This window comes from Dreissena polymorpha, chromosome 2, assembly GCF_020536995.1.
Source record: "Dreissena polymorpha isolate Duluth1 chromosome 2, UMN_Dpol_1.0, whole genome shotgun sequence".
Classification (NCBI taxonomy): domain Eukaryota; kingdom Metazoa; phylum Mollusca; class Bivalvia; order Myida; family Dreissenidae; genus Dreissena; species Dreissena polymorpha.
The window spans coordinates 69,834,531-69,855,369 of record NC_068356.1 but is presented as its reverse complement, the minus strand read 5'-3'; the positions used below and the strand labels follow the sequence as shown (position 1 = coordinate 69,855,369).

The 20,839-nt window shown below is 36.4% G+C and overlaps 2 protein-coding genes across 4 annotated transcripts in view; both read right to left on the bottom strand.

Moving 5' to 3' along the window:
• Nucleotides 1-20,839, bottom strand: part of LOC127867497 (delta(24)-sterol reductase-like) — a 131,307-nt gene that overhangs the window by 88,619 nt on the left and 21,849 nt on the right. The window lies entirely within an intron of this gene.
• On the bottom strand, nt 170-19,300 carry LOC127867495 (pancreatic lipase-related protein 2-like). 2 transcript variants are annotated; one of them, XM_052408675.1, is made up of 12 exons: nt 19,150-19,300; nt 18,354-18,633; nt 17,583-17,776; nt 14,389-14,514; nt 8,130-8,247; nt 7,518-7,634; nt 6,501-6,620; nt 4,391-4,512; nt 3,575-3,704; nt 2,195-2,309; nt 502-693; nt 170-356 (listed from the first exon to the last, which is right to left on the bottom strand). In XM_052408675.1, the coding sequence occupies exons 1-12, from the start codon at nt 19,198-19,200 to the stop codon at nt 266-268; spliced, it is 1,656 nt and encodes a 551-aa protein (XP_052264635.1). In that variant the 5' UTR covers nt 19,201-19,300; the 3' UTR covers nt 170-265. The 2 variants fall into 2 exon arrangements, with proteins under 2 accessions (XP_052264635.1, XP_052264636.1); XM_052408676.1 differs by lacking the exon at nt 170-356 and having other exon boundaries at nt 611-693; nt 2,166-2,309.

The following is a 20,839-nucleotide window of genomic DNA, read 5'->3' as shown; positions in this document are numbered from 1 at the left end:
AGGTTCGCACAATAGGACATAATAACATCGATTTGATCACGTTGATACATACATTATTTCAGTACAAGTGAATCGATTTAGTATTCGTCACACTTTTAAACGGGTCTCTGTCTAGTGCTGGATGTCTGAAATATAGTACAACGATGCACATTTTCATAACTAAGTTGGGTTATGAATTGGACTGCAAATCAGGCATTTTATTCACAGCCAGAGTTTTACTGTTTATACATATGTAATTTACAAAAAGACAATGGCGACTCGTGCACTATGCATCGACGCACACATCTGCGGCGTTAGAGAGGAATCTTGCACTCTCTCCGGTGTTGATCACGTTTAAACGGGCACAGAACCACTCCCTGAAAGAGGAACAATGCCAAGGATTTAAACGGTAGAATCGCAGTTTTAAACCTCTCCCAAAAAGCGTTTCAGAGATTTTTTTAAGTGTACGTTATGGAATATCTCAATTCTTAGCAGACGTTAAAACGTTTACTCCGTGTATACCTTTCGTTATTTTCCCCCGACACGACCACAACCTTGTAGACTCGCAGATTGTTCAGGCCGGCACCCCAACCAAACAACGCTCCGCCATATTTCGTGTATCGTACGCTGGCCGCCTTTATACGACCGACTATCTGGCCTGCCACAACCACTCGTGATACCATCGACCCCTGCTTTAAATCCGTACTTTCCGAACTGGAATTTCAACCAAACAGTGCTGTTTACATCCTGTTGGAAAATTACTTTTATACATTTATAATACATGGTCGCAGTCTATATAACTGCGTGATTGAATGCGTTTGAAGCATTCTGTAGGCTGCACTGTTAAATATATGTACCGTTATCAAAATATTGTTAAGTGTTGTTTTGATCTTTTGTTCGAAATTGAGTTTTAAAAAGTAAAACTTATTTAAATATAGGCAAAAAACGCATCTATGTGCGATTTATTTGACAACATAACGATGGTAACCTTCTAAGGACCCAATACAATTCTAAATGACATTACCATCTGGGACGATACTTTACACACATGCGATAAACCCCCTTTTCACAGAGCACGGCACATATCTATTTCACTGATATTTAAGGAACGAAGATAAAGATATTTTGTCTTCATATAAAGAAGTTATGCCTTTAAACAATGGAAGATTATCTGTGTATAATACATCTGTATCTGTATATTTTTTACATGTTGTCTATATATAAGAAAATTATATCTTTATATATTAATGCTTTATCTGTATATATATTCAAATTATGTATTTATATATTATAATTATGCATATATATAATGGTTACAGGCATTCACATAAACATCTTTTGCCTTCACATAAAGAAGAAATGCCTTTATATAATGGAATATTATCTGTGTATAATATATTTGTATCTGTATATTTTTACATTTTATCTATATATATTAATGCTTTATATGTATATATTCAAATTACGTATTTATATATTGTGAGTATGCATATATATATAATGGTTACAGGCATTCATGCAGAGTCAGATTGACGTAATATCACAAGCTTTGGTATTATAAGACAGTCAAGGCGTTCCATAGGTATGTGCATTTCCCTTTATACAACTTTAAGTGTTGTGATACTTTTATCTATTATGAGCAAAGTGCATATCTATATAGAAACTAGATAACGCTTCATGTTTGCACTCATGTGTCGCAGACGCCCATTATCTGGGAAACCGTAATAGAACAAAATATAATTCACTATTGGTTCACAACACGAGCAGAGCGGCTAAATGTTACTCGTACATGGTTAAAAACATGGTTCCATACGTGTTGGTTCATGCAACTTCTTAAAAGCTGAATTGAGATACCTTGCAAAAACATTAATTAAACATAGTGAGTGAAAATAGCGCAAAGGTACTTAGAATAATGGACTGAATTTCCTGTCTATAAGTGGCAAACTAATAAGTAATGCATGTGCGTTAAGTGTCGTCCCAAATTTTTGTGCAGTCCACATAAGCTAGTCAGGGGCAATACTTTCCACTTATATGGTATTTATGTTTAAATGAAGTCTCTTCTTAGCAAAAATCCAATCAAAGCGGACTGTGTCGTCCATGCTTAACTTGTGCGGACTGCACAGGCTAATCTGGGACGACATTTTACGCACATGCATTAAACCCTGTTTTCACAAAGCGATGCTTACTCATATTTTAAAAACTTGTCAAACTTTACTCTGAAACTTCCATCCATTCGCTGGTTCCCCAGGTTCCCTCCAGTTTTACTTCGACCCGGCCTTTCGTGTTCAAAGTGTGTGAGGACATGTGCACTTCCACGTAGTAGTGGTGCCCTGCAACATACCGACGCAGCTTCCCCATTAAGCCTCGTTCAGGGAAACATGAGCCTTATCAATGTGCGTACAGGCTAATCTGGGACGCAACTTCCCGCATTTATGGAATATTTCTCTTCTAAAAAGCCAATCTAGATGGAAAGTGTCGTGCCTGATTTCCCTGTGCGGACTGCACAGACTAATCTTGGATTACACTCATCGACATGCATTATGCCTAGTTGTCCCAGAATTAGGCTCAACTCCCGGTATTCAGCTTATTCATGGTCGATTCAAAACACATTCGCCTTGCAACCGAGGTTGTCAGACTATGCTAAACTATGTCAGCCTATGCTAGACTATGCCAAACTATGCCATATAATGCTAGATAATGCTAGGCTACGTTAGACTATGCCAGACTATGCTATAGAATGCTAGACTATCATATATCATGTCACACTAAGCTACATATTGCTAGACTATGCCAGAATATGCCAGACTATGTTATCCTATGTCAGACTATGCTATACTATGACATAATATGTCACACTGTGCTAAATTATGCCAGAATATGCTAGACTATGCCAGACCATGATTTACGATGTCAGGCTAAGCTAGACTATGCTTGACGTTTTTAAACAGATGTCAGAATATTCTAGACTATGACAAAACATGTCAGACTATGCTATACTATGCTACACTATGCTGGACCATAAAAGACTATGCTAGACAATGCTACACTATGCTAGATTCGATCTCGAGGATATAAATCCATATCGATGTATTAAGAATAAAACAAATTAGAAACTACACCGTAGTCAAAGGTATAGTGTTATTTTCAAATGTTATATTTGTCTCACTGAATATAAAACAAGTTCTATGTGTTGCAAAGCCTTAAATGGTTAAATAACCGTGGCAAACGGTTAACATGCATGTAGTGTGTTTGAATTAATGTCCAAGTTGACATATTCCAGATACGTTTATCTATGTATCAATAGAAATCACTAAGTACTTTAAATTCGTTAAATTCCTTTGGAAAGTGTCCTCTCACATCAGCTTGCGCAGTCCTCACATGTTAATCATGGAGGATACATTTTGCTTTTATGTTATTTTTCGTTAAAAAAAGTCTCTTCCTGGCGAAAATCACGTTTAAGCGGAAAGTGTCGTGCCTTATAAGCATGTGCGGATTGCACAGGCTAATTCGGGATGATACTTTACACACATGTATTAAGACCAGTTTTCTCAAAGCGAGACCCCTATTCAGCTTCATTTGAAGACATGCTGCTCACCACAGAACGGGACGCTGGTACGAGTATTGAGGTACATGGAGCCGGAAGAGTGCCAGATGTCTGCGGAGTAGCCCATGATCGAGCAGCCCTCCTGTCCGCAGTCAAGACACTTGCCCGTCTGGAAATCAGTCTGCAACGACATACACCGCTTGTCGCTAATCCGGTTTTCCGTATACGCACGCACACATAATTCGTTTAAAAAATGCACGTGTTGTCTGACTTTATTTCGCTTATTCCTTCGACATTCACAGAAACCGACAGTTTGTTTTCTTGTTTGTGCGAAAACATCAAACTTAGTATTTGCGGCATATAGTTGAGCTGCATGATTGTATGCAGCAACTTCTGTTGTAGTATGTGCCCAATATAAATATGAACACTGGTGACATAGTGTGTGATGCTATGGACGCCATCGCTATGTGACGTCATGACAGTAATTGACTAATAAGGAACGTCCATACGATTAGTACAGGATGCCATTACATATCCACGAGCCAGGGGTAGCCTTGGACCTTAAGCTGATTGAGTTTAAATGGTTCAAAGAAATAAGAAAAATATATGTAAACAAAATTCATTTAATGTATAATGAATGTTGATGACGCACATATGCCCCGATGCAGTGATAGCTGAGAAACTTATATTGCATTTAATGGAAGATTAAAAAAGGAAAACATTGGACAAGTTCCTTTAGTGAAGGGCTGTCGATAACAAATATATTGCCCGGGACAGGGGTAACCGAGCAACTTGTATGGCATTATTAAAAAACACAATATGTTTTAATAAAGTCCCTTCACATTATCAGAGATTATAACAACGTACATATCCCCCGGGGCACGGATAGCCGAGGAACTGGCAATCTAGGGAGTTGATGGACTCGGTGAACACACCGTGCGCGCGACTGTGGCTGCATGCGACACTATCTAACGCGCTTTCCTTGGAATCTGCAGAAGAAAATGCAGGATTAATAGGACGCCATTGATTGATGTCACTAACTTGAGATAAAGTCAAGTCAAATACTTGTGAGATGAACCCTTGGGTTGGCATTATTTCGGTACAGCTGCTACACCAAGTTGTTTTCCTTTAGCAAACGCAATGTTAATGAAATTTCACACTATTAGACCAGAACATACTTTTTTGTTTACATTGAATGAGCTAATTTGTGAGAAATCACCCCTAACCGTGGCTTCCGATCGTTTACCGAATGAATGATTAGCGTATGTGAAATAATGCTAAAATAAAATATGTGTTTTGATAGGAATCCTGATAATGTTTAGGTTTCTAAATAGTTTGGGGGATGTGTCAGACACGATATTTATATACGTCCTTGATAGCGATGCAATGCGGAGCTTCATATATGTCCATCTTAGTTACACAGCACATTCATAAAATGCTCATAAGAAAGTTCATAAGTTCAAAGGAAAAAGTAACCCTCAACTGGGCTCGAACCACAGACCCCTGGAGTAAAAGACTATCACTTCGAGCACTTGGCCATCCGTGCTCATGCAATGAGTGATGTATTTTTTTCTTAATATAAGCAATCCTCGTAGTATCTTAATTTACCAATTGTTCATCCTCTGCATTTCAATATGCATTTGTTTGGTACATATTCATGTTTTGACACTTGTTTTTCTGCGAATATACATGTTGACATATATCAATACGAACCACACGTGATGTTGACGATGTAGATTGTGCAAGTCAAATAAAATGTCTGTCTGTCTGTCTGTCTGTCTGTCTGTCTGTCTGTCTGTCTGTCTGTCTGTCTGTCTGTCTGTCTGTCTGTCTGTCTGTCTGTCTGTCTGTCTGTCTGTCTGTCTGTCTGTCTGTCTGTCTGTCTGTCTGTCTGTCGGTCTGTCTGTCTGTCGGTCGGTCGGTCGGTCGGTCGGTCGGTCGGTCGGTCGGTCGGTCGGTCGGTCGGTCTGTCTGTCTGTCTGTCTGTCTGTCTGTCTGTCTGTCTGTCTGTCTGTCTGTATGTCTGTCTGTCTGTCTGTCTGTCTGTCTGTCTGTCTGTCTGTATGTCTGTCTGTCAGTCTGTCTGTCTGTCTGTCTGTCTGTCTTCTGTCTGTCTGTCTGCCTGTCTGTCTGTCTGTCTGTCTGTCTGTCTGTCTGTCTGTCTGTCTGTCTGTCTGTCTGTCTGTCTGTCTGTCTGTCTGTCTGTCTGTCTGTCTGTCTGTCTGTCTGTCTGTCTGTCTGTCTGTCTGTCTGTCTGTCTGTCTGTCTGTCTGTCTGTCTGTCTGTCTGTCTGTCTGTCTGTCTGTCTGTCTGTCTGTCTGTCTGTCTGTCTGTCTCAAAATATGACGACAACAACATATTCAATATTTTCGCAATGCAACGCTTTACAATGTTCATATTTTTTAAATCGTCAAAAGATGATTTGAATGGAGAGTTAAGGGCATGGTAAATATTCAGTATAACTGTTTTCTCACAAATATTATAATTACAACGAAAATTTGCGAACCTGAAACTCATTTTTTTTTGTCAATTTACCAAAACGTTAAAAGGCCCCTTTAATACATATTATAGGGCTAATTGACAGCATTTACAAAAATCCAAAATACATATATCTGTTTTATGTATTTGTAGTCATTTCCTCCATTCCTTGATATTTTTCCAGTGTCTTTTATTTCAATAACACACTGATCATAATTTTATTATAAACGTCTATTTCTAAACTACATGTACCCTGGAAAACCGGAGCGTGATGCGTGTGCGTAAGGTGTCGTCACATAAAAGCATGTGAGGTCCGCACAGGCTAATAAGGAGCGACACTTTCCGCTGTTATGGAAATTTTCGTTTAAAGGAAGTCTCTTCTAAACAAAAATCCAGTCTAAGCGGAAAGTGTCGTCACTGATTTGCCTGTGCACATACATCAATACCCGCTTTCCAAGAGCTCATGTGCGGCCAAGGTACCGTTACCAATGCTGCGTACCGTTTTTGAAGCTGAAGAAGCTGGTGATTCCCGAGAACAGACTGGGGCAGTCCGGTTGCGACTTGCCGCCGTTGACGTAGAAGTCCACGTGACCGCATGGCTGGAACAGCCCCGCCCCGCCTGCAGTTACAGAAATGCGTTAGGTCAATATACGGGCTGTACATAATGTAAACTAACGGAAGTTTTAGGCGTTCCATACTAAACCGGCATGCTTACTGTGTGTTGATGAACGACATGAATGTTTTGTTTTGTCTCCGACACTATGTACAATTGCAAACATTTACATTTTATGTAGACTTGTTGTATAATTAAAAATAAGTTTAATTATAAGTTTTATCCATATGCCCACAACTGACTTTGAAGTTTGCACACACATACTTATCTTGGTTGACTTATGTATGTTCGATAGGGCTGCTGTTCATTTTATTTACTTGTGTATGTATAATGTTTGCATAAACATACCAGGCATAATAGTTATGATAATCGTAATAGATTCCGATTAAACTGTTACAAGGTATTAAATACATTATAAATAAAAACGTGAACGTAATGGGTGGCTTTTTCTGAGATTATGAAGACTGGAGGCTTTTTTAAATAAAAGAAATGCCTACAACTTTTTTATTACACGGTAAAAGGTTTTTAATTTTCGATAGTGTATGAAAAGGACAAAATAAAAAAACTTATAATTACGTGATTATGAACATAAATCTCCTACTTCCGTAAGTTAACTGTAACCAAGCTATCGTCTTAAGTGACACATACATGCCAGATGTTATTTTAACCCATCTATGCCTAGCGTCTAGAAAAAAGGGCCTTGGCAAACAGCGTAGACCCAGATGAGACTCATCTGGGTCTACGCTGTTTGCTTAAAGATTTTTCTGTAAGAAATATTTTAAATATAGAAAAAATATACTAGCCATCCCTAATTTTTGAAATAAATTGATCCAATTTAGAAGGATGGGAGAGTCCACTGGGCATAAATGGGTTAAAAACCTATAATTGTAATACGCTGCTTACCGTTTGGAATGAAGGGCGCTCCGTTTGTATGGATGACGTCTACGTAAGCGGCATCCCCCTGGTCGAGACGTATCATCTCATGGTGGAATTCGTAGGCTGGCTCGGCCGGGTCTAGGCCTAGTGTCAATGAGAAGACGTTATTCACTCACAGGAGACGACAGAAAGCAGACGATATTTGATCATCGTGGTCATGAAAAGCAGATGCCATTTTGATTCACGATAGAGGGTTGACGACATTTCATTTCGTACTGGACCGTTACAGCAGATATGAAGAAGGCGACATTTCGATTCCCGTTGGTCGCTTACATCAGAGTCAGAAATCAGATGGCGTTTCGACACGATTTGCTTAAGTACAGCAGAGACAAAAAGCAGACGACATTTCAATTCTTTAAATCGCGTGCATTGACAAACGTTTTTTTTAATGAAAAAAGGAATATTTTGTCTATGAATACCGGTATACTATACGCTTCTTTGGTGAAACCTAAATAGGCTTACTCGAGATAAAGTAATTGCGCATATTTGATTGCGCTATAAAGGACTACATGTAATATGTATTCAATCTGAGGTTCATAAAATCTATATTAAGACAAAAGTTCATTTCACGGTACCAACCGGATATTCGGCCGATTGTAAGATTGCTTTCAGTCTGCAGACGGTGCCCCACTACACCGGAAGTGTGCGCGCCTAGGCTATGTCCGATCATGTGTATATCCTCCATCCTAGCACCTAGCTACGGGTAATGTACTGATAACTAGTGCCTCAAGTATATCCGATTGATTGTTATCCAATAGTTCATTTTGTACACTGTACCTCTACTCATGTTTTTTTATATTAAATCTTCGTATACATGTATTACCATCGGAATAAAGTATAAATAAAAAAAAACGATTTGAATTACATCAGAGATCAATTCTTTGATAGTGTGCACTTAAAGGAACAACAATACTTTATTTGCATGTATGTACCCTGCTTTTATTCTAGAGAATTGCAGTAGTATAAAAACAAGTAAACCGCGGCCATTTTGTTAGGTGCCTAAAGATGCATGTAGTGCCGGTGGTGCGTTATGTGGTGCGGGTCAAATCGATTGATGCAGAAACTGGAATTCATTTTGTTAGGAGCGGGTCAAGTTGAGGCCAAAGTCCAGGTGTAAGGTGGTTTTCACCTGGTGCCTGTTATGCATATATTCGCTTAAGGATATGGTAATAAATTGGTGTTTATTGTTGTCGGTGTAATGAGCGTGTAATTCACCTGCGAGATATGCGTGACTTTGGTATTAAAATCGATTTCATATCGCAGCGCTATCGATATTGCGCTTTTTTTTACGAACCCGATATATTTCTGTATGTATTTGAAGAGCGATCATTCCCAGTGCAATTTACACTCAATTTTAATATTTAGTCGCCGAGTTACGATACTCTCTCTTATGTTAAATGTCAATTGGAAATGTTCGAGTAAACTGTACCGAAACTTTGCTGTAGAAGTTAAATCCAAAACTTTAGGGACCCGTTGTTTTCAAAAGTATCATTCAATGTTTACGGTTCGATCATGGGTGTATAATTGATCGAAGTCAATACATTCACGCTAAACAGTGTTTTAATTTGAATAAGCCTGATTTCAATGGCGTTTTGTCGACATGATAAACGACAAATAAAAAGACAGACACATTAAATTTCAACGAAAAATTAAGGAACGTCGAAAAGTAAACATGAACTTCGGAAATATTTTAATTTAGAAACAACAAATGGCAATAACATTGTGTAATTCAATCCATGATTATTTTGAAAGCTTGAGGAACGCTACTTTATTTAACGCTGAAGCTGAAGAAATCAGTTCCTATAATACTTTTAACGATGAAAATTTTACATTTAACGAGATCAACCGATAACGGAAGATGAAGTTATGGATTCAGTGAAACGTCTTAAACAACGTAAAAAAGCGATAGGCCGTGATTTTTCACATGAATATTTTATTGAAAGTATTTTTATTTTACTCGTTGATTTTGCTGCCTGTAATAGTATTTTAGGTTTTGAGATTTAGATTAACGTGTTTAAGTGTTGATTCTTTTCATATATTGATGTCGATTATGCTGCATTATTTAAACGAAAACACACGTTTGCATGTTATTTTTGTTAATCTGCTTACATGTTTTGATATAAGGCGTAGATGTCATAGAGAATTATGGCTAAGCGTGACAAATCTGGCATGCACATTAACTTATTTAGAATAATTAAAAATATGCATAAGAATTGCTAATCGTGTGTTAAGTCATGTACATCCTATCTGAATAGGAAATTCTCGATATTGGTCTCAAAAGAGGATGGTAATGTCCTTGATTACATTTCTCACAGTCTGTAGACAATTAAAAATTTTGTGAACAAGAAAGTACACTTTCTGGAATAAAAAGAGATTCCACAATAATATTTGTATTGTTATTTCAAATGAGAAGGTCATGATGGTAAATCACCATCACAGATACAGAACCATTTAGATAAACATTACCGGTAGCATAAGTATTGGGGGCTAAATGTGACTTTGAACACAAAGATGATGTTCTTCGTAAATACGGTAAAATCCGATCAATATTATGGTCACAACATCGAAATGGTCCATAAGTGAAATTATCTTTACACTTCCAGTATATAAACACGCAAGAGCAAAATTATTTTTGTTAAATGGTTAGAACCTATTTTATTCAGATATTTACGTTCATATTCTTAGTTATTGTTATTAATTTAAGTTGTTATATCCGATTAAATTTTAAGGCTGTAAGGGAGATAAGAATTCATAAAGTAAATATTTAATTAGCGAGATTTAACCTTATAAGATCTAAATGCAATTATTCGACAGTTACAGCAAGCGATGTTCACAGACAATTCTTCAAAAAAATATAAAAACAAAGCCAAAATAAGAAGAGTTGATATGAGTTTATTGTTTTGATATATACATTCCCATCATGATATGCATAACAATATAATAATGCTTTCCTGTGTGCAGTAATGCATATCATGATGGGAATGTATATATCAAAACAATAAACTAATACTCCCTTACAGCCTTAAAATTAAATCGGATATAACAGCTTAAATTAATAACAATAACTTAGAATATGAACGTAAATATCTGAATAAAAATAGGTTTTAATCATTTAACAAAAATAATTTTCCTCTTGCGTGTTTATATACTGCATCAATTCTATTTCAATCTAGTATGTATATGCAGAAGCAGAACAATCATCCCATATTGAATAAATTCAAAACTTTATTCATAAGTTATTAAAAACATAGCAATCGACTTTAAATTTCTAATGGGACCGGTAAACAATTAAAACCACAGGTGGTTAGCGTGTGGCTATGATATTAATTAGTGAAAACATCATTTTGAATGATAAATAATCATATTATAACGAAAAATTAACTTTTCTGAAAACAAAATTTTCACTATCAAATATATATATATAACAAGGTATGCAACTCAAAATCAGCCCAAAACGGGGTGCATCGCTTTGAACAGCCATATCTTCATCAATCGTGCAGCGATTTTCACGATCTCGGTCTTATTCAACGCAGAAATGAATTTCCTTTCTGGAAATGTATATGTCTTGCAATATTTTTACAAATGCTGGGTCAACTTTTAAGAAATAACACGATACACAACACGCATGACCCAGTTGACAGTGATCATGCATTCTTTATGAATGAAAACTCCAGTTGTAAGGACACACCTCCGCATTGGACCAATGAAATCACTCGTATGTTTAAAATGTCAGTTAGTTGAAATGTATGTAAACAAAGGTTTCAAACGGCGCTGGACAGTTAGTCTTGATGCAGAATGTAACGACAAGAACGGTAGTAATGTTTTTTCATACGTTTTATTAAATTATGGTATCGAACTACATGAACTTTGTAGGGAAGTTGCACTTTACTCCGTGAAGATTTCAGTCTTAAAGACAGCATGATCACTGTCAACTGGGTCATGCGAGTTGTGTATCGTGTTATTTCTTAAAAGTTGACCCAGCATTTGTAAAAATATTGCAAGACATATACATTTCCAGAAAGGAAATTCATTTCTGCGTTGAATAAGACCGAGATCGTGAAAATCGCTGCACGATTGATGAAGATATGGCTGTTCAAAGCGATGCACCCCGTTTTGGGCTGATTTTGAGTTGCATACCTTGTTATATATATATTTGATAGTGAAATAATTTTTTTCAGAAAAGTTAATTTTTCGTTATAATATGATTATTTATCATTCAAAATGATGTTTTCACTAATTAATATCATAGCCACACGCTAACCACATGTGATTAAAACTGGGGCCATTGTTACAAGTTTAAGGACTAACCCGCTAATTATCAATTGTGTTTATCTTTATTGCTTCAGGATATGTTTCATTACATCCTTTCATAGAAATCATTTTTTATGTCTAGTTCATTTTAAAAAAGGCAGTACAGAACTTTAGATGTTTCAATCATTCCGTTACATTTTATTAAATAGATTGAATATTCATATGAGAAAAAAATCTTGCTTGAACATACCAATGATTCTGCATTTAAACTCACATACAAATGCTAGAAAATTAGTTATATTCAAAGTTTGAATACCCATATTTGTTTGATAAGTATTGAACATTTCCAGCCCAAATTTTGCATCCTTTACAAAAATCATCATATGTTTGAATGCTAATAGCTTGTACTATTGTATTTTTTATGTATATGTTATACCACTATTTAAAATATTTGTACATTTATCCACATATAAGGGTTAATTATCTGCCTAACTCGACATATATTGCAGTATTACGTTTGTATATTTTTACTTTAATAGGAAACAATAGTTTGCCAAAAATTGAACACATGCGTTTGATATTTTGTAATTTATTAAAACTCCAATATTTTAGAGGCATAACATAAAACAGACTAAACAAAAGAATAAAACAACTGAACGAACTAATTTCGGCTTCAAATTATACTGTTGACATTCAGTAAAGTAAACTAAATATAGCCTTAGGGCTTTCCTGAGCAGATGTTATTAGTTTAAAGTGAAAGTAACATGGTCATAAATGGAAGTGTAGAGATAATTTAACTTATGGACCATTTCGATGTTATGACAATAATATTGATCGGATTTTACCGTATTTACGAAAAACATCATATTTGTGTTCAAAGTCACATTTAGCCCCCAATACTTATACTACAGGTAATGTTTATCTAAATGGTTCTGTATCTGTGATGGTGATTTACCATCATGACCTTCTCATTTGAAAATAACAATAAAATTAGTATTGTGGAATCTCTATTTATTACAGAAAGTGTACTTTCTTGTTCACAAAATTTTTAATTGTCTACAGACTGTGAGATATGTAATCAAGGACATTACCATCCTCTTTTGAGATCAATATGGTAAATTTCCTATTCAGATAGGATGTACATGACTTAACACATAATTAGCAATTCTTATGCATATTTTTAATTATTCAAAATAATTTAATGTGCATGCCAGATTTTTCATGCTTAGCCATAATTCTCTGTGACATATACGCCTTATATCAAAACATGTAAGCAGATTAACAAAAATAACATGCAAACGTGTGTTTTCGTTTAAAATAATGCAGCATAATCGACATCAATATATGAAAAGAATCAACACTTAAACACGTTAATCTAAATCTCAAAACCTAAAATACTATTACAGGCAGCAAAATCAACGAGTAAAATAAAAATACTTTCAATAAAATATTCATGTGAAAAATCATGGCCTATCGCTTCATTACGTTGTTTTAAAGGTTTCACTGAATCCATAACTTCATCTGCCGTTATCGGTTGATCTCGTTAAATGTAAAATTTTAATCGTTAAAAGTATAATAGGAACTGATTTCTTCAGCTTCAGCTTTAATGAAGTAGCGTTCCTCAAGCTTTCAAAATAATCATGGATTGAATTACACAATGTTATTGCCATTTGTTGTTTCTAAACTAAAATATTTCCGAAATTCATGTTTACTTTTCGACGTTTCCTTAATTTTTCGTTGAAATTTAATGTGTCTGTCTTTTTATTTGTCGTTTATCATGTCGTCAAAACGCCTTTGAAATTAGGCTTATTCAAATTAAAACACTGTTTAGCGTGAATGTATTGACTTCGATCAATTATACACTCATGATCGAACCGTAAACATTGAATGATACTATTGAAAACAACGGGTCCCTAAAGTTTTGGATTTAACTTCTACAGCAAAGTTTTGGTACAGTTTACTCGAACATTTCCAATTGACATTTAACATAAGAGAGAGTATCGTAACTCGGCTACTAAATATTACAATTGAGTGTAAATTGCACTGGGGATGATCGCTCTTCAAATACATACAGAAATATATCGGGATTGAAAAAAAAGCGGAAAATCGATAGCGCTCCGATATGAAATCGATTTTAATACCAAAAGTCACGCCTATCTCGCAGGTGAATTACATGCTCATTACACCGACAACAATAAACACCAATTTATTACCATATCCTTAAGCGAATATATGCATAACAGGCACCAGGTAAAAACCACCTTACACCTGGACTTTGACCTCAACTTGACCCGCTCCTAACAAAATGAATTCCAGTTTCTTCTATCAATCGATTTGACCCGCACCACATAACGCACCACCGGCACCACAGGCACATAAAGGCACCTAACAAAATGGCCGCGGTTTACTTGTTTTTATACTACTAATTGCATGTCAGTTGTAAAATTGTGCGACAGTTCTACCAATAGAAGTATGAAATACTTTACAAGACGCCGTATTTTCCAAAAGTCTTATGTTTAATTTTACAGTGACTTATTTTATCCATTCCGTTGGCTTTTTGGGATACACACATTTAGTGGTGTCCTACCTGATTCATGTTGAGTATGAGCAAGCGCAGTTGAGCGGCAACCACGCGAGTGTTGGCGACCGCCTGGTTGAAATCTAGCCCGGCAGAGCCATTTCCCCAACACACGAGGAAAACGTTCATGTCCGCCTGCAGAAAGAAATAAAAAGAGCCGCGTTCCGGGAAAAATGGTCTTAATGCATATGCATAAAGTTTCAGGGCAGGATAATCAGAGACGACACTTTCCGCTTTTATAGGGCTTTTCCGTTAAAAGGGGGTCTCCTCTAAACGAAAATTAAGTGTATGCGGCAAGTGATGTCCTTGATTAGCCTGTGCGCACATGCATTAAGCCCAGTTGCTCCCCAGAACGAGGCTCGAATGATGCTATTGCTCGCACCAATTAGTGAACGTGTGTTATTCATGCTAGGACATATGTTGTTTGTAATTAATATGCGTTTTGTGGCGCTAGACAATAAATATAAACTTTATCAATACTATACGTATCTTTCGTCACGCCGGGTATGCGGATACTTTGATAACAGATGGCACTTCGATACCAGATAACAACATAAGCCACGCGCGAGAGTTGAGTTCTTCAGTTGTTTTTTTTGCATTTATGTTCTGTTGATTTGGTTTTCAGACACGTATCATTGTTTGGTCGATTAATGGTATAGTACTTCGTATTGCGGAGCAAGAAAGTCGTGAAAAAAAAAAGTGAATTATAAAAAAGAGATAAAATTTCATCGATAATCGTCATGAATTCGATGATTAGTACGTATTTCAACAAAATAAATTTCTTGGAAATAAATCAAGAACGTGCCAACTAATCGAAATAAAAGATCAATATGTCCATTAATGTAACAACGTGTTAAATTTTAGTTGAATAACGTATTTGATGAAATTCAAATGTTTTAAGAGTCGGATGCCAAACTTTCATGGACACTTCTTTTACCGATCATCTCAAAGACAATGGTACTTCGATTCCAGATAACACGACACTTTTTACCAGATATAACATACTCTATTTAGTGAATCAGAAATGCAGAATTCGCTGTAGAATACTGCTATAGTAAGCAGGCAATAAATAAAAGTGTACGTACTGACGTAAATTAACGAGAGCGCCGATGGCGTTAAAAGCATAGGTGCAAGATACAGGGAAGAATGGCGTCACGTGGTATAATGTAGTTCGATATCGCCATCCGCGAATTTCTCAAATCAATAATTTCAAACAATTACCGACTATTTAAATAGATAATCTTTCCATTTACATCAGTGTTTCAAACGCTTATGAAAAATAATTACCCAAGCCTTTCAAAATTTAAGCACGGACAGATCTGTATCTTTTCACAAATGAAAATAGACGCTACCCTATTCGTCTGTGTCAAGAATTTGTCGTAAAACTTGTGGTAAGCGTTAGATGCAGACGTGCACAACAGATTGAGTTCTGAATACAGATTTCTGAATGCAGATTTTTATAGAAACTCCTCAAAGCAGTTACTTCCCTTGCTTCGCCCGGTCAGTAACTTCTAGTATAAGGGAGGCCACTGCGTAGGAGATTGAGATTTATAGTGCAGATAGAATTGTTTTACGAACGAAATTTGTTTTAGGTTATAAGAAGATTTTTTGACATAAAACGGTCTTAGAAAAATTCACTAAAAACGGTGTCAGCAATATTCTTGGAAGAAAACGTTAGAAAAACGTTTCCAATTTTTTTTGTAAGAATGACCATATACTAAATTAAATAGATATTTCGTCTGATTTTTGATCAGGTAAGGCTTCATAGTGGGTAACCGAGCGATTTGGATTTTTGAAATGTGGTATATACCATAAGCATAGGTGCGTAAACGCACCTATGCTAAAAACGAATGACCGAAATATGTTAAGATCCCTTTGGACTATGATAATAAAAGGGAAAGGGAAGTGTAAAGGGAAGTGCTTCCTATGAGTAGAGCTAAATGGAGTTTTCCAATCTCTTTTAAATTTTATGGCTACGCATTAGCACGTCTTCACGATGCGATTCTAATGAGCACCAATTACTAAGGATTTTATGAGATGAATTGGTCGCTTTGAGACCCCTTGCTCCCCTTATCTAGAGTCCTGCTATAAGTTCAATTGAAACACAGTTGTGTTGATCCACATGATCCGTTGTATTTTCAATTTTGATAATCTCAATTTACCACTTAAAAAACAAGTTTATTATTTAGACAAATATTTTCGGTCGTCACTTGAAATATATTTCTTCAGAAATAGACATTTTAATCTTATTTAAAATTTGCATTTATAATATTAATTATATAGATTAATAGTAATAAGATTTTTGAAAACGAACAACGCCATTTGTTATATTTTACATGTGTATGTAATTACGTTATGCATAGATTCCCAATGTGTCGTGCTTGACAATGCAAATTGATTCGTACTTCAAAATGTTTGGTAAGAATAGCCACAATATACATAAATGCATTTCCGGTAGAAGATAAAACTCGGTGAGCAGAGTGCCCAATTTGTTGAAAGTCCCTGTTATCCGAAGTGCCCTATGTCGGGAATCAAAGTATCCGCAACTTCAGGTATATCACCTATTAAAACATGCTCTATCTTCGTTTATATTTAATTGAATACTATCAAAATTTCAGTATTTGAAGCACAGTGATAACTCTACATGCTGGAATATCACACAATTTCTTGCATTATTTCTAAGTAGTTTTATTTTGTTGAAATGTTTACTGTTCATCCAGATAATGCTGTTTTACGACCGAATTTTCTAACTATTGGGGAAAATCTACCATTCTTCCGTGATGTTTTTCTTTGCATTAGAAAAGGATACACCATTTATAAACTCGAACATGCGCCTTGTCTAAAAACTACGTTTTATTTAATAGTTATGCGTAAGGTTATGTTAGCGGAACGAACACGCTGGGGTATGCGGATACTTTGATAACAGATGGCACTTCGATACCAGATAACAACAAAAGCCACGCGCGAGAGGTAAGTTCGTCAGTTTTTTTAAAGTTATATCATAAAGATTTGATAGCTTAAGGTATCGTACGTTTTTTTTTTCAGGTAACTAAATCTATCAAATATATTTGTCATCACACAAAGAACAAATTTTGTTTTATGACTAAAATAAATCTACATGCATGTGAAGCACATGTTTTGCAGTGGCTTTTTTCTTAAAGAAACTGTACAATGTTTAAATTGAGACACAAAACATTGTATACGTTCTTCAGGAGTTCGTTCTTCATCACGTGGAGCCACTTCGTGTTCTTGTTGTTATTGAAGCCATGAATGACGAACTTCGTAGGCCTCGACTGATTGAAGTGCGACTTCCGGAGACTCTCTAGATCGTGATAGATCACCGGAACTGTCTCGTTGTGAAGGGGCCACTCCCTTGTGTACAAGAAGATTTCGATTCCTGAAAACGCATGTTTTCTGATTTGATGTTTATTACTTTGTGTTCAGAGATTTTGATACTGAACAAGGAATGTTTAAACGATAATAAGGACCAGCTTGCGACGCCAATCGTTCTTTAAAAGCATTGTCTTGGCATGCGCGTAACTGCTGACTTTTGATTGGTACTTGAAACCTATGAACGCTTGCAGTGTGGGAATAAACCAAAAACATTCGGATGGCTAGGCGGATATTGCGATTTTTATTTATTTTTCGCTGAAACTGTTCTTAAAATAATAATTTATACAGCCATTCAAATGGCACGAAAAATGTAGGTATATGCAAAAATTATAAACTGAATATTTCATTTACTTACCGCATGTGCGTGTGAGGTACATATATCAGGTTTTATTCTAAGTTTGTAAGTCGACCAAAATAAAATTTAAAAATATTGTTAAGATTTCTCGCAAAGATTCCCCTTGTTCGCTCTGCGGTGTTCGCTCCGCCTCTTCCTAAAAATAAGAGGGTACGTACTTAATAAGTTGATTGTTCTAACTATAACGCTATGGCTAGAATCCCTTTGTTTATTTTTAAAGTCCTACCGATTTGTTCGGGCGACACCGGCAAGTCATAGAATGCGTTGTCGTATGGTGGTATGTTGTTGAAACAGCCGACATGTTCGTAGCAAACCTCCCGGGTGTGATTCACAGGCGTCACCGGTTCCGGAATGGTCGTATGAATCTCCGGATGAGGAGTGGTGGCGTTTAGACCTAGTGCAGAGTCTGCCGTACCCTTCGCCGGATCTGCCGTTACTGTCGTCGGAAGCTCACCGGATGGGCCTGAGGCCCCTCGTTTAGCATGGGCCGCCGATGTAAAGCCAAAGTGAACATAATGAAGTAAATTGTTTTGTAAAATATGTACGTTTCAAACAATATGTCGAAAATTAACACCTGAAGTACATGTGGTATTTCATATATGTGATACATGTTCTGATCTAAACTTGATATTGATAATTAATTGTTAACAAGCACACAGTACTGAATACGCATTTAAAACTAACCAAAATTGAGTATTCAGTATTCACTGTGTCTCGAGATTTCGACAAAATACTCCGCCTGCTTCAATGAATTTGTAAAAGTTAACTAAATATACTCAAATTTCGTCGGTTGGAGAGTACGAAATACTCATCTTAAAGAGTGCTGAACGTATTCCTGCCTACCGGTATATCTGTATTTGGAATACCTGTTCGCGGTCAAGAATGAAATCATACTTACACCAAACAATCCTATTGCGGTTATAGATATTCCAAATTTAAATGTTGTTGAACATGGAAAACAATAATTTCATTTACTTTAAATCATTTGAACACAGTAAAAGAACAGTTTGTAAATTACCAAATATGAAGATGATGGTAAATAGATGTGTTTGCTTCCGCTGGCGTGACGCCATTGTTCTGGTGAGAAAGAAATATCCCGGCTCAGAAGAGGGACCTTATCGACGGGAAGACGCTTATATTGGCGACTTTCGTGACATGACAAACACGTTATCAGCATTCCAGTCCTAATATTGGAACATAACGCATTCATTAACTATTTAAGCCATGTAAGTACATTGTAAAGTGTTGTACCAGATTGGCGTGTACAGTCCGCATAGGCTTATCAGGGCTGACACTTTCCGCTTGTATGGTATATTTCGTTTTCAAAGATGTTCTCTCTAAGTGAAAATCAATGAAAGGCGGAAAAGTAGTCGGTGATTAGCCTGTGCGGACCAATATGAGACAACGCTTAAAGCACCTGCATTAAGCCCATTTTTCCCAGAACAAGGCTCAATTGAAATACTATTACACCAACACGAATCAGATTCAACTAGATACTTGTAACACAGTAAAGAAGTACCCATGACCTGGTGGTGAGGATGTTCTTAACCCATTTATGCCTAGCGTCTAGAAAAAAGGCTTTGGCAAACAGCGTAGACCCAGATGAGACGCTGCATGATGCGGCGTCTCATCAGGATCTGCAGTGTTTGCTTAAAGGATTTTCTGTAAGACATATTCTAGAAATAGATACAAATATACTAGGCATCCCTAATGTTGGAAATAAATCGATTCAATTAAGAAGGATGGGAGAGTCTACCGGGCATAAATGGGTTAAATGGCGCGGGTACTTTATTGAAGGTTCGAGTCTCTCGTATGGCTTGTTCTGATGCCGTTGTTGATATAGCCTAGAGCTAAATCGAAGAAGGCAAATCATCTGTCGGCAAAACGACCGCGTATGTCAATAAGCAAATATTGTTCAATACTTGGTAATTAATTTTACCTGGGATGTCGATATAATAAACAAACACTTTACATGGTGTCGGTTACTGCCTTGCAATGAATCGGTTAGAATTGGACCGGAAGCTAGATGTACGCCATACAAGAACAGAACACTGTCGATTTCGTCGGTATCACCACAATGCCACGCGTCATTCATTACGGCTGTACAGGAAGCGCATGACACCAGATGGAATAACATTTGAGGACATATCAGTCACACAATCTTATATTGCTCCTTCGGTATTGATAGTTCGCATGTTTAATGAAGGTCATAATTAACTAGACCTAAGTCCTTTGTCGAAAGAAATTCAGAGACGTGGATAAATACAAAACCATAACATTTTAGTATTACCCGTGCATAATATGGGTTGATTAATACTACATGTATATGAAGAATGATTATTTTTAATAAACTATACTTAACTACAAACCCTGAAGTGTCTGATGGTTTAATGTAAAATTTTGACAAATACAAGAACTTGGCTATTCTTTTTGATCCTATTGCTGACGCTAGTTATTATTCGACTTGCGTCAACAATATCATCAAAAACCCTTCGTCGCTTTACTGAAACCCTATTATACTGTTCTGATAAGCTTTTGTGTTGTTTAGAGACACGTTCAAGAAATCGGCCGAGATGTTATTGGAGCGTTTTGAGCAAGCTTCGGTGTGATACAAATGGCACATTGAATATTTACAAGGTTACACTAAACTAACAAGAAAAACTGCTCCGCCCCAAGCGGACCAAAGCCATTTTCAAACTGGGTCTTGATATC

What these genes read in the sequence shown, in the direction of transcription:
- LOC127867495 (XM_052408675.1), bottom strand. Translation starts at nt 19,200, where the DNA reads ATGGCGTCACGCCAGCGGAAGCAAACACATCTATTTACCATCATCTTC. An exon ending in TACCAGCGTCCCGTTCTGTG is followed by an intron (nt 2,310 to 3,574) that starts GTGAGCAGCATG and finishes GGTATGTTGCAG; the next exon opens with GGCACCACTACTACGTGGAA. An exon ending in TCGGGGGAAAATAACGAAAG is followed by an intron (nt 357 to 501) that starts GTATACACGGAG and finishes TTCCTCTTTCAG; the next exon opens with GGAGTGGTTCTGTGCCCGTT.